Consider the following 17764-nt stretch of genomic DNA (forward strand, 5'->3'; position numbering starts at 1 on the left):
GGCTAGTGCTCTATCACTTGAGCTATAGCTCCATGTATGGCTTTTTGGTTCTTCATTGGAAATAAGAGTCTCACAGGCTTTTGTGTCTGGGCTGGCTTTGAACTATGATTCTCAGATCTCAGCCTAGTTTGAGCCACTGGTGTCTGGCAAAGGAAGGGCATCTTGGTGAACCATGTTATCCTTACTTTGAGGAGATTTTTAAAAAGTTTGAAAGGTAGCAAGGAAATGGCTGTTTTTGTCATAGAAGGGGTTGGGGCCTACTGACACCCTGTGCAGCTTTGGCAGGCTTAGCCCCAATTCTTTCCTTAGAGCAGGGATTCAAAGGTGTCTCCGTGGTCTAGGATCCTCACTCCTCCCCTCTCTAGCCACACACATCTGTGTTTTCATTTCATGAGTTTTCTTCAAAAGTTTGACCTCTATTGTTATTTTTTAAATGATTGGGTCTAGGTGATTTACAAAAAATTTCAAATCCCCTGCCCCCTGCCTGTTCTGGATCACAATGTTGGAAACATGACATTCAACAACACCCTCCCCATGCGCATGGCAATGTTCCCCAATAACTCTGAGAGCAGTGGTGTGAACTTCATGATGGATTACGCCCACCACAGCTCCGCAGGCCTGGATGAGAACAAGGCCAAGAACTCTCTCCATGGCAGTGGCGTCGAGTATGAAGCCCATAATGATGACAAATGTCAACCCAAATACTTCGTGTTCAATTCCAGGGTAAGTAAGAGCCCAATAATGCGGACTCTAGTATTTCTTTCATTGACTGAGATGGTGGGAAATTGCCATCTGTGTCGGAATGCTAAATGCAGGGTATTGTCTTTGTTTTGCAGACGGCCTACGCAATTCCTATCCTAGCATTTGCTTTTGTATGCCACCCAGAGGTCCTTCCCATCTACAGTGAACTGAAAGAGTAAGACAGCCATCATTTTAGCATTCTAATTTGCTCCAAAAATAAGCTCCTTGCTGAGGACTCATGCTACTTTGTAGATTTCTTTTTCCTTTTTCTTTTTCTTTTCTTTTCTTTTTTTTTTTTTTGCCATTTCTGGGCCTTGGACTCAGGGCCTGAGCACTGTCCCTGGCTTCCTTTTGCTCAAGGCTAGCACTCTACCACTTGAGCCACAGCACCACTTCTGGCCGTTTTCCATATATGTAGTACTGGGGAATTGAACCCAGGGCTTCATGTATAGGAGGCAAGCTCTCTTGCCACTAGGGCATATTCCCAGCCCTACTTTGTAGATTTCTCTTGCAAGAAAACATGGGCTATAGTCATTTATCTGTGGTCTGTTTTAGTCCACAAGGTGTAAGTCAGCCTTTTCTGCTTTTTCTCCTGTTCCTCTGCTAGAATGGTTGAAGAGGGCTCAGAGCTAGTGGTTATAAAGATCTGGGCAGGTTTGAGGAGTTTAAATTGGAGTTTTAATGGGAAAGCATGGATGTCACTTATGGCCAATTCAGAATCCTGGTCTGGAAGAAGTTCCCCAAAACCAATGAGCCAATGTCCGGATCCGTTGTCTCATATGTACATGGCAGATACGACAAGAAAACCTTGCTTCTTCTTCTTATGAGTAAGGTGTTATACAGAGGGATTACCATTTTGTAAGGCAGGCAATAAATCCATTTCTTTTTCTGGACAATATCATCCCTTCCTTCACTTTTCCTTCAGCTTCCCCTTCCTTCCCCATCACCTCTCACAGAAGATTGTTATATAATAATTCTCCACTTCTTTAACCCAAACTTCAGCAACCTCACTCTTCCTCCTTCCACAAACTCTTATTTACCTCATTTAAAAAAACCATTTTGGGAATCATTTCACTTGTGATGTCTTTGATGTGCTTTGAAAGTCACATGAGCAGTTACTCCCTAAGTGATAATTGGCCATTGGAAGATGGGTGCCATCTTGAATGGTTTCCAGATGCTTCTATAGAAGCAATCACTATGTGAGTCTTTCTCCCAGTCTGAACACCAAAGAATATAGTGCTTTGTGGATGGTTGGTTCTTTATGTTAGGAGCCTTTGATTTTTATGTTAATTATATCCTTACTTAATGGAATAAATAAACTCATTTATAGACATGAGAGACTGTTCTTATAGGAAAATCAATTTGAATCAGTTGAAAGTTTAGGTGCTAGAAATGTGGTTTCATAATGAGCAACACAGATGTTCTTTTTATTTTATTACCTTTTATATCAGTCTTTCAAAAGGGATGTTTTGGCAAGTGTAAGAAATGAAGCTCAGTGCTCTTTTTTTCTTTTTTTAGTCGATCCCGAAGGAAGATGCAAACAGTGTCCAATATTTCCATCACGGGGATGCTTGTCATGTACATGCTGGCTGCCCTGTTCGGTTACCTTACTTTCTATGGTAGGTCACTGTAAAGGTCATTCTGTCTGTGAAAATCCCACTTGGACGGATGATGGGTCTAGAAACAACACTGTTGTTTAGCTTTGTCACTGACCTAAAGAAACAAGTCCTAGAACACTTGGCTCACAGGTTACGAAACTTTGTGAATTCATGTGTATTTTGTTTTGTTTATTCATAATTGGTTGATAAAACTTTTTGACATTTATCTTTTAACCTTAAGTAGTTATACAAAGGAGTTCAATTCAACCTGTCAGCTTATAAGTAGAATGCATGTTGACAGTGTCACCCCGTCTATTGTTCTCCCCATCTCTCCTAACCTCACCGTCCTTCAAGTTCTGGTTCCATTTTCATACATGCACATGGAATGTTCTGACTGCATTTTTTTTTTCGGTCCTGGGCCTTGGACTCAGGGCCTGAGCACTGTCCCTGGCTTCTTTTTGCTCAAGGCTAGCACTCTGCCACTTGAGCCACAGCACCACTTCTGGCCATTTTCTGTATACGTGGTGCTGGGGAATCGAACCTAAGGCTTCATGTATGGGAGCCAAGCACTCTTGCCACTAGGCCATTTCCCCAGCCCCATTCTGACTGCATTTACTCATTCTTGCTCTCTCCAGTTGTCTGCTCCCCTCCCCACTTTCTTACCTCCTGAACACATGTTCCAGCTTCCTGGTATTCAATTTGCTAAATTTAAGTGGGAAATCAAGCTACATGATTTCATTAGTCCCTCCTTGTCATTTGTGCATGGAAATCTGAATGAATGTGTTTTCAAGGAGTGAATCATCGTCATCCTAGAATATTCACTTGAAGACCTTGGCATGTTTGTCTAATGAATTTCATAAAACAAACAAAAGTTGGGGGGGGGATGCCCAAAAGTATTATGTTTCAGTGTCAAGATGAAGTCATAATTGTTGAGCTTTAAAACAACAACAACAAAAAAGAAAAAACACCCCAAAACAGAAAAATAGGCCGAGTACTGGTGGCTCACACCTATAACAATCATGGCCACTCAGGAGGCTGAGATCTGAGGATCACAATTCAAAAGTCAGTCTGGGCAAGAAAGCCCATGACATTCTTATCTCCAGTTAACTAGCAAAAGCTGGAAGTGGGGGTATGGCTCAAGTATTAGAGCTCTATCCATAAGGAAAAATAGCAAGTGAGAACATGATGCCCTGAGTTCAAGCTTCCTCACCCCCAAAACTTAAGAATCATCCATTCTCATGTCCATAAGTGTTTAGAGAAGTTATGTCTGGGACAGCTGTGCCAATGGGTACAAAGGGGGCTGGAGGGTTGGCAGGGACATGCTGCTAGAGTGTGAACCATTCAGCCCCTTCTCATCTGGTTTGTGATGTTTCTTTATAGCAGGAGGAGATCTCCTATGATGCCATTGAGCCAGTTTCTGTTGGCTTCCTGAGTCTTCCTCAGCTTTAGGATCGCTTTCTGCATTTGAACCAAAGTCACATAGCTCAGAGACAAGATGAGAAGGAAATGTCTGGCTTCCCAGGCCTGGGTTTCTTCCTGACCCGTGTCCCCTCCTGATGGACTCTCGCCTTTCTTCCTCGTGTAGGAGAAGTTGAAGATGAGTTGCTTCATGCATATAGCAAAGTGTACACGTTTGACACCCCTCTCCTCATGGTCCGTTTGGCAGTCCTGGTGGCAGTGACACTCACGGTGCCCATCGTCCTGTTTCCAGTAAGTATGGAACTTCTGGGGAGAAACATGTTGTGTCCATCAGTTAGCACCGTGTTCTGACCTGCTGTGGATTTAAGGGCTGTGTGAGTTTGCAGGTGCAGGTCAGGACATTGTCATGTTCACATACCGTTTTGGAGTCTCTTAAAATTGACCACTGTATAGGTACATGTAACAATCAGTGTTAGGTAGCTGCTTGTTTGTTTTTAATTTGGAGAGGACATCATGAAATTGGCTTTCAAATTCAAAAAGCTGAGGTTATATGGGTGCTGGTGACTCGTGCCTGAAATCCTAACTACTCAGGAGGCTGAACTCTGAGGACCTTGGTTTGATGCCAGCCTAGGCAGGAAAGTTTGTGAGACTCTTATTTCAAATCACCAACTAAAAACCTGGAAGTGGAGTTGTGGCTCAAGTGGTAAAGAGCCAGTTATGAGCTAAAAACAAAAACAAAGGAACTGCACCAATGTGGCCTGAGTTTTAAACCCCAAAACTGCACCCGTGCGTGCGCACACACACACACACACACACACACACACACCCAGTGTTAGTTGCTGTCTTGTAAATTAAAGAATGTGTGAAGTTCATGTAACTTTTGAAACTTGAAGGCCCAAAACACTTTAATTTTCTCCTACCATTTCTAAAGGTATTTTGAATTTTCCCCTCCAATTTGGCAAGCTGAAGGAACATCAAAAAGTTACCTTCTAGGGGCTGGGAATATGGCCTAGTGGTAAAGTGCTCGCCTTGTATACATGAAGCCCTGGGTTCGATTCCCCAGTACCACATATATAGGAAATGGCCAGAAGTGGTGCTGTGGCTCAAGTGGCAGAGTGCTATCCTTGAGCAAAAAGAAGCCAGAGACAGTGCTCAGGCCCTGAGTCTAAGCCCCAGGACTGGCAACAAAATAACAAAAACAAAAAAAAATTAAAAGAAGACAAAATTAAAAAAAAAAAAGTTACCTTCTAGCCAGGTGTGTGGCTCACGCCTGTCATCCTAGCTATCCAGAAGGCTGAGATCTGAGGATTGCAGTTCGAAGCCAGGTTGGGCAGGAAACTCCCTGAGACTCTTATCTCTAACAATCTACTCAAAAAAGCTGGAAGTGGAGTTGTGGCTCAACTGGTAGAGTGCTTTCCTTGGGCAAAAGAAGCTCAGGGACAGCACCGAGGCCCACAGTTCAAGCCCCAGGATTGGCAACAGCAACAACAAAAATGTTACTTTCTTGAACTGTTATCCTGAAGGAGATTCCTGTCAAGTAAATCACTAGAAAAAAGTTTCTCAAAAAATGGTTGTATTAACTAGGTGCTAGTGGCTCATGCCTGTAATCCAAGCTACTCAGGAGGCTGAGATCTGAGGCTTGGGGTTTGAAACCAGCCAGGGCAAGAAAGTCTGTGAGACTGTTATCTCCAATTAATCACCAAAAATACCAGAAGTGGAGCTGTGGCTTAAGTGACAGAGCACTAGCTATAAGCAAAAAATGTTCAAGGGCAGAGCTCAGGCCTTGAGTTCAAGCCCCAAAAGCAGCACACACACACACATAAAGGCTGTATTTACCCATTATGTGCCTCTTCCCCACTAAAATTTATGCTTGCCCCAGCAGACTGAGGCTTGTGTCCAACTTTCCTTCAAGTTTTTCCTGGGCACCAGTTTGTCCTGGGCACCAGTTTGTCCTGGGCTCAGAGACCAGGACTGGTTGTGGGATTTGGGCAGTCAGAATTAAAAAACACAACCTATGGATAAACACATGCAAGTCTTTACCTTCCTGCCAACTCTACTCCTTTCATGAATACTGAATTTACTCATTCATTTTAGGAGCACAAAAAAGCAACAACAAATAAATCAGTGACATAGTAATGAACACTGTCATGGACAGAATGGTCTCCCGAGGGCCAAGCCTTCCAGGACCATTTATAGAATGACACTGTGGTTGCTTTAAATGCAGCCTGTGTGCTGAAATGTATTTCGGTGCGTTCCTTTGCCATGAGTGCATGCGATCAGATTCTTATTACTACAGCAGCTAATAATGTCTTTAAATAATGCCTTGCCTTGAAGGGGTTGGAAAGGATTTCATGCGCCTTGTCCTTAAATCCTGCTTGGGTACCAGGCAGAAGACAACTGTCTGGTGGCCCATAGGATAAACTTTCCAAGCAAGTAGTTTTACTGGGAAAACAGTATCTGAAGGCCTTTTTTGTGAGGGGGAGGGGTGTCAAAATGTCACTAATTTTTCACACACCAGGGGTGTTCCCATCAATGTTCCATCAAAGCATTTTATACAAGAAATCCATTGGGTGCTTTGTATTGCTTTATTTGTAAGCTGTAAATAGAGTGTTTTCAAGCCCTGGTCTCAAGGGCTGGGTGGGCGTGGCCTGGTCAAGCAGGGAGCAGGCAGCAGTTGAATGAATGGTGAGCTCAGGGCTCCCTGTGCCATAACTCCAATGGCTGCCATCTTTGTAGTGGGAAATGAAAGCCGGCCTTTTGTTCACCTCAATATGAGTCTCCTTGGGAACTGGGACAGAAAGTGCTAGAATACATCTGATCATCAAGAACAATATAGTCCGTAAACATAAGATGCTATTTTAAACTAGCACTGGCTATAAAAATCAAAACGCAGAACAATAACAGCTATCTATACCAAGTATTTTCACTGGAACTTCTCACTGTGAAACTACATTGTAGCTAACACTGTCTTCATTCTGACAGTGTCCAGTACAATGAGCTTCCTGAGAACCCCATTCTTCAGGGGTCCCCACTGGCTTTCCAGTCCCCAGCACAGAGCATAAGCTCAATAATTTTGGCTTTGGAAATGATCTTTAAGTGAGTCTCTCCTTTCCTTGAAAGCTGTCCATAGCTGCCTGTGCCATAGGTTACTTTGCATGTGTGTTGTGTGCTAAATGAATCAAATGTCTGGGAAGGACATATTGGCAGATGCTGGTCTAATCTCTTTTCTCTCCATTAAGTCTTATGGGGCTCAAATCCAACAGTTTTGGTGATAGAAGTTGCCAGTGCTGTTTGGTTTGTTCTTAGAGCCAAAGAGAGCTCTGTGTCTCCTTGTTCATTTAGCTTCTCTGAACTAACAAACACTGGACTTCTGGAGTGTTTATTAACTTGTTGATATCACCACAAACAAATAATAAAAGAAAGAAATTTTGGCTGGGAAAGTCTATCAACTTTATTATTCTGGATTTCTTTTTTGTTTTGTTTTTCTTCTTGGTGTCAGTTCTGAGACTTGAACTCAAATCCTAGGCACTGGCCCTTTAGCTTTTTCACTCAAAGTTGGTATTCTACCACTTGAGCAACAGCTCTATTTGCAGCTTTTTGGTGGTTAACTAGAAATAAAAGTCTTGTGGACTTTTATGCCCACAAGCCTGCAATGTAAAAAAAAAAGAGCCACTTTTATGGGATGGAGGATTTCACATATTTCTTTATTCAGACAGAGTTAAGGCTCTTACTTTCTAGTTAGCATCGGTGTCTCTAATCTGCACATCCACCCATAACATCTTAAAACAGACTGTATCCAGAGAGATACTGTCTCTGAAAACAAGTGATATTTTCTCTAGAGTTGCACTGGAACTTTCTGGTCAGGAATTCGGGCTATTGCTAGAGACTAGACCCACCCACAGCCTCTGACCCACATTTCCAGACTCTTATCAGTTTGTGTCAGTAGAGAAAAGGGCTATAGATAAGTGAGTAATGAGGCAGAGCTGCTTTTGCTCTGATGTGGTAAGTACAAGTACTGGGGGGCCTTTGGATCCCTGCTCTTGCCTTCAGACAGCATTTTTTTGTGTGTGGGTAGTGGGACTTAAATTCAGGGACTGGGCACTGTCCCTTAGGCTTGTCACTCAAATCTAGCACTCTACCACTTGAGCTACAGCTCGACTTTGGGCTTTTTGCTGCTTAATTGGAGACAAGAGTCTCATAGAATTTGCTGCCCAGATTGGCTTTGAACTGTGATCCTCAGATCTCAGCCTCCAGAGTAGCTAGGATTAGAGGTCCAAGCCACTTATGCCTGGCAAATGCACTATTTTGAATAAAGGGCTAAGAAGCATGCATATATATCATCAGCCTGAAAACTGAGTCTCTATTAGACTTGCTTCATTCTATACATGTATGACTGCCAGGAAAGCCCAGAATGGATGTACTTTAATCTTTCTAATTAGATTACTTTGGGCACTGAGTAAGCAGTACTTATAGGCCATAATATAGAATGCATAGACTACTTGGGAAAACAGTCTAACCACTTGCTTTGTGATAGTGGTGGTGATGCTTTTCCAAATAAGTATCATAATTTCAACTAATCTAATTTTTAAAAATCTGTTACAAAGAGTTAGGTGCCTGAGGCTCATCCTGTCATCCTAGCTACTCAAGAGACTGAGATCCAAGGATTGTCATTCAAAGCCAACCAAGGCAGGAAAATCTAGGAGACATTTACCTGCAAATAACCACCAAAACACCAGAAGTTGAGTCAGAAGTGGCTCAAGTGGTAGAGTGTTGGCTTTGAGGAGAAAAAGCTCAAGGACAGTGCCAGGTCCTAAGTTCAAACCCCAGGACTGGCACGTGCACACACACATATACACACACACACAAATACACACACACACACACGTACGTATACATAAAGAAAAACCCATTACAAAGTCATTCTTAAATTATTTGCAGGGGTCTCTGGTTTGCCATTCTCATAATGAAATTCCTTCCTCAACCTAAACAGATGGCTTTAATTTTTTTTTTTTTTTTTTGGTGCAGTGGTGGGAAAGGAATGTGACCAGAGGCTCAGCAAGCAATTTAGCTTGCATTTTTTTCTGTTGTTCATACATGTTTCCAAATGTACTTCATGTTTCTTTCCTCTCCTTTAAATCCATCTCCATCTCCACGCCAACAAAAGACTTTAGAACTCAAGTTTTAAAAAGAAAAATCAATCCCAGCCTTTCTGAAAAAGTGAAGTCTTGGCTTAGCTGAAGCGCTCACTTAGTGAAAAGCCAGGAGTTATTTCACTAAATTCAAAAAAGAAAATGTCCTCTTACAGATTCCAAAGATTGGCATGTTTTCAAGCCCTAACTCTGCCCTCGGGGGTCTCTATCCAGTCTGGCCTCTTTAATTGGAACACCCCTGAAAAGGAGCCTCTCTCGACCCTTTACCTACTTATTTCTGTGGCTGAAATAAGCTGGGATCTCTCTAGGATCCTGATGGGAAGAAATATATTCCTTCCTTTCAGCTAACTCAGTGAAAAACACTATGCTGGAAACTCTGAAGAATGTTGAGAGATTCAATGCTATCTTTTTGCTTTTTATAGATTTATAATCTCTTGATGGGGGAAAGAGAATAAGAAGAGTAAAAAGGAAATGAAAAACTATCTCTCTTTTTAAATAGGTTTTAAGTGGAAAAATGTTTTTAAAAAATCAAATGGGGGGCTGGGAATATGGCCTAGTGGCAAGAGCGCTTGCCTCCTACACATGAAGCTCTCGGTTCAATTCCCCAGCACCACATATATGGAAAATGGCCAGAAAGGGCTCTGTGGCTCAGGTGACAGAATGCTAGCCTTGAGCGGGAAGAAGCCAGGGATGGTGCTCAGGCCCTGAGTCCAAGGCCCAGGACTGGCCAAAAAAAAAAAAAAAAAAAAATCAAATGGAAAGGTAAGAAAATGGCAGGTTAGCCAGGAACGGATGGCTCACACCTGTAATCCTAGCTACTCAGGAGGCTGAGATCTGAGGATCATGGTTCAAAGCCAGTCCAGACTATTACCACCAATTAACTACCAAAAAGCCAGAATAGAGCTGTGGTTCAAATGTTAGAGTGCTAACCTTGAGCACAAAAGCTAGGGACAACACTCAGACCCTGAGTTCAAGCTCCAAGACTGACACTAAAAAAATAAAAAAAGGAAGGAAGGAAGAAAGAAAGAAAGAAAGAGAGAAAAGGCCAAGATTATAGAATTTCCTTTCACAATCTCACACAAATAAGCTCTGGGTTTGTCTTGAATATTTAAACAAACCTGTTGATAGTCACTTAGCCTGTGTGTAGTGCTTACTATCTCTAAATTTCATATCTCATTTTTAAAAGTCTGTTTGATTAAGATGGATTTTTTAACAAAAATTATCAAAAATGAGAAAGAGAATGCATACTACACTACCAAAGAAAAATGGTATGCTATCTCAGACATCAAAAATCAGCATGAAATATGCACAATATGAATGTTCTTAATACCTAGCACTCAGGGCTAGAGCCATGGCTCAGCAATAAAGCTTCTGCCTAGAGCTTCTGCTCTGAGTTCAATCCCCAGTAGTCACAAAAGAAGAGGGTGGGACATGCTTAATACCACTGAACTGCACATAGTTAACAAACAGGTAAGACAATTTCTGGGCCCTGGTGGCTCTCACCCAGCTATTCAGGAGGCTGAGATCTAAGGATCATGGTTCAAAGCCATCCCAGGCAAGAAAGTCTGTGGATCTCTTCATTCCCAATTAACTAGAGAAAAGCCAGAAGTAGAGCTGTGGCTCAAGTGATAGAGTGCCAGTCTTGAGAGAAAAAGCCAACATCAGGCCCTGAGTTCAAGCACCCAATTACCCCCCACCCCCCAAAAAAAGAAAACACTAGATGAGACAGTAAATTTCCTGTTCTGAATGTTTTAGCATACCTTTAAAAAAAAACTGAGAAAAAACTTAAAGACCTTTCCTGGCGGGGAAAGAAGCAAAATGCTTTAGGATGGTGTGAGTACTTGCCGTGATCTTCCTTTTAAACATCTTGTTACAGATTCGTACATCCGTGATCACCCTGTTATTTCCCAAAAGACCCTTCAGCTGGATAAGACATTTCCTGATCGCAGTCATAATTATTGCACTTAATAATGTCCTGGTCATTCTTGTGCCAACGATAAAATACATTTTTGGATTCATAGGTAAGTTTCGGACTCTGGTCACTTCCTCCTTTCTCCCAAGTGACACAGGGAGCTTCCTTTCTCCTTCCTTCCGGCTGCCTTTGCTGACATAGGAGGACACTGGACTTCACAGAACTCAAGTCCTATACCTTGGGGTGGACCCAAGATTGGGACAAGGGTCACAGCTCCATCGTTAGAGACAGAGAAAGACAAATAGGTAAACACAGGATGCCCTGTGAAGTCTAGGAGAATCAGCTGTGGGTGAAATGATATTCTTAGAGGAGTGGAGCTTCAAATTTTTAAGCACATTATTTCTGTTAACTCTATGACCTATTAACATATTTAACTTTTCATTCTACAAATAGAAGTTTTACTCAAATTTTGCATTTTGGGGGGTGGTGCTGGAAATTTAATCCAGGACTGTGTATAAGAGATTGAGATGTAGACTAACAAAAATTAATGTGAGAACAGAAGGGGAAAATTGGGAGACAAAGGGAAGAGGTGACATTGTCCCAAAGGAAATGCACTCATTACCTGACTTATATAATAGTAACCTCTCTGTACATCACCCTTATATAAAAATAAGTCAAAATTTTAAAGACAGAATTATGATTGGAACTCAGAGCTTTGTGCTTGCCAGTCAGGTGCTCTATCACTTGAGTCATACCACCAGCCCTACCTTTCTCTAGTTATTTTTGGAGAGGAAATCTTACAGACTTTTTCTACTGACCTGGCTGTGAAGTCACAGTTTCCTGATTAGTTAGGATTACAGGTGTGAGCCACCAGGGACAGACTGGCTTGTTTCCTGAGATGGAATCTCACTTAACTTTTTGCCTGCCCTGGCCTTGAACTTTGAGTCTCATAATTTCTGCCTCCCAAGCCATTGAGATTACAGACTGGAACCACTATGCTGAACAGATTCAAGGAACTTTAAATGTAAGAGGTGAAAAAGAAGCATGGATAAAGCATTTATGGGGGGGGGGAAGGGAAAAAAAGAATTTATAGCCTTCTTAATATATCCTTGTATTACTAATCTTCTGTAAATTTGTATTTAGTCCTATATTTATAATATGTGCCTTTGCAACTATGAGGTCAGATATATTTTAACTTTCTTTATAAATATGGCTCTTAGGAATAGGCAACCGAGATGAGCATATGTGGTTAAATGTGTGATTTAGTGCTAAAAAAAACCAGAGTTGTACCTGGTTTCTCTCAGGTATATGCTTTACAGGAAAGACTACCTTATAAGCCATTGACCTACCCTGTGTCTCTCTCCACAGGGGCTTCTTCAGCCACGATGCTGATTTTCATTCTTCCAGCAGTCTTTTATCTCAAACTTGTCAAGAAAGAACCTCTCAGATCACCCCAAAAGGTTGGGGTAAGTAACACTTAAAATTTCCCCTTATTGTAAGTAGCTCTTTACTTGGAATATAACAGAAAATAGTCAAAGCTCAGAAAAAGAAAAGAAACCCAAGATGAGCTGGAACTAAATGGAGTAAAACAAACAAACTAAACAAAACAAAGATGGCTTCCTAGCATGTGGCTGTGGTTAGTATTTCTTCCATGCCTTTCCCATGGGCTTGTGTGCTTTCTGCATGTGCTTAGGAGGCTGGGTGCCAGTTTGGAGATACACTGTCCTTATAACATGTAAAAACTACTGGAAAGGAATTCAACTCCCTGCCAATGTTAGAGAATCATGCAAACATGTTAGCTGTCATCTGTTACGTTTGCCAGAGATCATTGTTTTCACTTCTCTTTTATCATTCTCTACTTTCCCTTGGTTTTAACTGAGGTGAGAAACATACCATTTGTGGCCAATTAACCATTTTAGTATAAAGTATCCTTTATTAAAGTAAGGAATAGACACATCTTTTCCACAGTGGTCCTATAGAAAAATATATTCGAAATAAATCAGTTCTTTAGTAGTGAGATCGCACCAGTGACTATGTAAGGAGGTCTTGCAGGAAGGCTTTGCAAACTACTTACTGATTTACTATGTATTTATGACTTGAGGTCACTCCTTCCAGGACTGTTTGGTGTTATAAGCTCCTTTTATTGTTTTGCCACTGGATTTTGACTATTTGAACCCCTTGATGTCTGGCTTTTTGCAGCAATGTGACCTGGGCACCTTGTTCATTCTATTTGTGACTCATATACAGAATGTCCAGATGTAAAATGAACAATATTAGCCTGTTGCCTGTGGCTCACACCTGTAATCCTAGCTACTCTAGAGGTGTGATCTGAGGATCGTGGTTTGAAGTCAGCCAGGGTAGGAAAGTCCATGAAACTCTTTATCTCCAATAAACTACTCAGAAAATGCTGGAAGTAGCACTGTGGCTCAAATGACAGAGTGCTAGCCTTGAACACAAAGAAGCTCAGGGACAGTGCCCAGGCTGAGTTCAGTTCCCAAGACTGGCAAAAAAAGAAAAGAAAAAGAGCAATAGTGTCCCCTAAAAAAATTGATCTACTAAATACTGGTGGTACCTGTCATCCTAGCTACTTAGAAGGCTGAGATTGGTGGATCATGGTTCTGAGCCAGAAAAGTTTCTGGGCAGAAAAGTTCATGAGATTATTATCTCCAATTAACTACCAAAAAGCCAAAGTGCAGCTATGGCTCATGTGGTAATGTACTAGCTTTGAGCACTAAAAAGCTCAGGAGAGTGCCCAGACCTTGAGTTCAAGCCCCAACACAGTGTGTGTGCGCACGTGCACACACACGTGTACACACATACATACACAGAATATTATAATTCAAGCCAGGTGTGGCTTGACTTAAATCCTAGCCTACTTGGGAGATGAAAGTTGAGAGTTCAAGTCCAGTCCCTACAATAAATAAATAATTAAATAAATAGATAGATAGATAGATAGATAAATAAATAAATAAATACCTCCGGGAACTTCACATAGGTGTATGGAGGTGCCAGTGTATGCTTGGACAAGCAGTAAGACCCTACCTTTAAAGTATCCAGCAATAAGAGCCCCAGTGCTAGAGGCATGGCTCAATGGTAGAGCTCTTGCTCCATAAGCAGCATGCAAGTCAGACTGCCACCCTCCCACAAACAACTTAAAGCAAATTGGTCAGGAATGGTCTGTTCTCCCTAACAAGTTCTCTGTGCATTGCAGGCGTTGATCTTCCTGGTGACTGGAATTATCTTCATGATGGGAAGCATGGCCCTCATTATAATTGACTGGATCTACAACCCTCCAAATTCCAAACACCACTAATCCAAGGAGAAAATATTTGTCCTTTTTTCTTTCTATTGGAAATGTTGGCGAGTTATGCTCCCCAAGACATTTTGACTTAACTTGATTGGGATGTTATTTCATAGGAGCTAGCCAGAAGATTCCAAAGATTTTGCTTAAGAGTGTCACCAGACGCCTGTGAAAGATAAAATTAAGGGTTTTTTTTGTTGTTATTGTTTATCGTTGTTGGGGGTTTTGTTGTTTATTTGTTTTCTCTTTGGTCAAGAATGTCTGATGCTCTTTCAAGCCTGCGGTGTGCGTTTCTCCCGTTTGGACTCCAGCTCTGTGAAGTGACCGGGTGTATTTTTGTCAATACACAAGCAGAATAAAGTCAACTTTGTGTGATGGTCATCAGATACCAGCCTTTCCACTGCCCACCCCCCACCCCCACTTCCACCCCTGTAGAGTGACCCATGGTTGCATTCACAGAACGTCAAACCCACGCACCCTGGTGGCAAAGCTCTTAGCCCTGAACAATGCCTCACCCCATCATGTGGCTGACATCATGCATCTGAGGGCTAACAGGATCCGAAGGCCCCGGCCCATCTGGTGAACTACGGCTGTGAGGTGATCCGGGCTCCCACACCAGCCCAGTGCGCTTCACACCAACACTACACGAGTCGTTTGCCCAGCCTGCTTCTGAGAATCAATTAGCCACTGCTTCAGTGGATTTGGGGATACATGTTAAAACATCTTAGTAAAGGCAGAGAGGGGCTTTATTTAAATTATACAGCAACAACTAAAAAGAATGCTTACAGCTGACCTGCCCACTGAGGAAGCCTATGTGTGTGTCTCTCTCTTTTAATGGCCTTTGCCACGCTTTTGTCCTGAACAAGGCTGTCCCTCTCTAGTCTTCCATTCTCCCTCAGAATCCTCAGAAGACCCCAGGGCACATGGACACACATTACCCAGTATTGTGTGATACATTTTTATTTGATAAAGAAAACTTTCAGTGCAGGAAACTGTGATTTGCTATATTCGTATGTATATAATCTTATTCTGTAGTCAGAATGTTAATGTGTCATACATTAGATTTTTCTTTTTATGGGTGTAGTTTTCTTTCTTCACAGTATAAAAAAATTATAATTTGGGGGGGGACAGAGAAGTCAGCTGGAGAGTTCCAACACCATTTGCATTGTATTTGTTTATTAAGGACATTTTAAATTTGAAATATAAGTTACATATATATAGTTCAGTAATGCTCTTCTTCATTGTTTACATTTATCATATAAAAAAAGGGAAGAAAGGGAGGGAGGAAGGAGGACAGACAGGAAGAAAGGGAGGGAGGAAGGAAGGAAGGAAGGAAGGAAGGCTGGTTCTTTAGCTGTGAATGATTGTCATTGCCAAGGTTGTGGTTTTAATTTAGCATGCCTGAACTAGGATTTCATCCACTTTAGATTGTATTTGTATTTGCTGATATTTCATTTGTCCTTTAGCACAACATTGAGTCATTCTCCATAGAAAGAAAAGTGCTAACACAGAAAGCAAATGCAAACTGCTTTTTTTCCCCCACTCACGTTTAAATCTTCTTATCTGGAATGAACTTAGTTACTAATCTCATCCAGGCATGGGTGGCTCATGCTTATAATCCTAGCTGGTCAGGAAGCTGAGATGTGAGGTGAGGTTCAAAGCCAATCTCAACAGACAAATCTTAGAAACTCTTATCTCCATTTAACAAGTGAAAAGATAGAAGTTGAGGTGCAGCTCAAGTGGTAGAGCACCAGCCTTAAGTGAGAAGGTCAAGAGAGCACAAGACCCTGAGTTCAAGCCCTGGTACCAGCACACACACACACACACACGTCACTATTCAGCTAGAATTTCAAGAGCTCACTAGTATGTTTTTTAAATCAGTAACAAGAAGATTTGTATATTTTACACTTTGTAAAGCCAAGGATGAAATATAAGTATCAAATATAAACATACTAAATCCTACTTCAGATTCATTTTGGAGTGTGTTTATGAAAATACATATATTTGTTTCATGCATTCATTTCTAAAGACATTATACTGTAAAAAAAAAGGTGCATTCTTGTTATGGAAATTGAGCATTACTAGAAACTATCATACCTTTTAAATTACTATGACGTGAAGGGTAGGGGGTGAATCTCCAAATAGTAAAGAACAGAACATGAAAAACAGTATCTTTTGAATGTTTTATATATATATATCTATATATAAAAGTTTAATCTGAACATATTTAAATGTAAATAGCAAAGATCCAACAATTTTGGAAAACTGTAAAATCTGTACATACTTTGAATGCTTTACACTTAAATGTAACTTGAAAATATCCACATGTTTAATTATATAAATATTCAAGAGCAATAATACATGCCAAGTAATAAAACATCTTTTCTTAATTTTCTTTTTTTTTCTTTTTGTCCTGGCTGTTTTCAGGATTGGAGTTCATATACACTGCAGGACAGAGACATATATCGAGTATCTTGTGCTGGTTAATTTAACCCCATTTGTAAACAGATAAATGTTTTTATTTTCATATTTCATTTATAAGATGGTTCAATGTATTGGGAGACTTTTTTATTACAGAAAGTGTTTATTGGTATATAATAAATGAACTTTGCAAATGAACATGATGTGCTTTTTCTTCCATCAGCAAAGAGTTACTTTTTTTTTATTATGGTATCACTGTGTGGAGAAATAGATGATAGATAGATAGATAGATAATATAATTTGTAAAGGTGATGAACAGAGGGTTAGTTACATAAGTAAGGTAATGAGTACATTTCTTTTTTTTTTTTTTTAAAAAGCATTCAATGTTTTATTAGTCTCTTTCAGCTAAGGATTTAGGTCAAGTAGACATCAATATTGAAACACAGAAAAAGCATATTGCTGAATGGGTATTGTATATACACTTATTGGAAGTAGGGAAGGGGAACATCAAATGAGGAATAAAGGGTAGAAGGAGAACCAATGCAACCGCAATACTTACAAGACAATATGCTGTAACCAACTGTGTAACTCAGGGGCGGGTGTGTATGTAACTGGGTAGGGGAGAAGGTGGGAGGAAAGTGAGGGAGGAGGTCACAAGTTTAAAAAATATATTCACTACCTTATATGTGAAACTAATCCATCTGTATATCATTTTGACAATAAATAAATATTAAAAATCTAAGCACAACTTAAATTCATGTATTAATTTTATATGTATTATTAATTACTTAAATTATTATCTTTAAGGCCAATTACATTTCAAGAACACAAATGATTTTAGGGCATAAATCAATCATTTTGATATGGAGTACATTTCTTTTTAAACACTGTTAACCCCTCCCTCATTTTCTCTCCTTTACCCCTCCCTACTCCCCTCCTCCCAAGTTTTGTAGTTCATTTCCAACATAGTGTCAAGTGAGTATCATTGTTGCATTAGTTCATCCTTTGTCCTGCTGTTCCTGTGATTCCCTTTGCCTTTGAGTTACTTATACATAAAACAAAATTTAAAATTGAAATCTCTTAAATACACATGTCATTTTCATTGTATACATGCACAAAAGCATGGGATTTATATACACACCAATACTCCAGTGGCCTATAGCCACTCCTTATTGCTGCTATAACAGATTATCATATACTTGATGCTATAAAAGAATATAAT

The 17764-nt window shown here is 40.6% G+C and overlaps 1 protein-coding gene across 2 annotated transcripts in view; it reads left to right on the forward strand.

Moving 5' to 3' along the window:
* Slc38a4 (solute carrier family 38 member 4) overlaps window positions 1–15785 on the forward strand; it is a 74710-nt gene extending 58925 nt beyond the window's left edge. For both annotated transcript variants that reach the window (XM_048365794.1, XM_048365803.1), the window contains exons 10-16: window positions 448–723; window positions 837–916; window positions 2260–2360; window positions 3925–4049; window positions 10785–10929; window positions 12189–12286; window positions 14032–15785. In XM_048365794.1, coding sequence (XP_048221751.1) covers window positions 448–723; window positions 837–916; window positions 2260–2360; window positions 3925–4049; window positions 10785–10929; window positions 12189–12286; window positions 14032–14133 — 927 coding nt within the window. In that variant the 3' untranslated portion in view covers window positions 14134–15785. The remainder of the gene's footprint in view (window positions 1–447; window positions 724–836; window positions 917–2259; window positions 2361–3924; window positions 4050–10784; window positions 10930–12188; window positions 12287–14031) is intronic.
* Window positions 15786–17764: the final 1979 nt, after the last annotated feature.

This window comes from Perognathus longimembris, chromosome 1, assembly GCF_023159225.1.
Source record: "Perognathus longimembris pacificus isolate PPM17 chromosome 1, ASM2315922v1, whole genome shotgun sequence".
Lineage (NCBI taxonomy): Eukaryota > Metazoa > Chordata > Mammalia > Rodentia > Heteromyidae > Perognathus > Perognathus longimembris.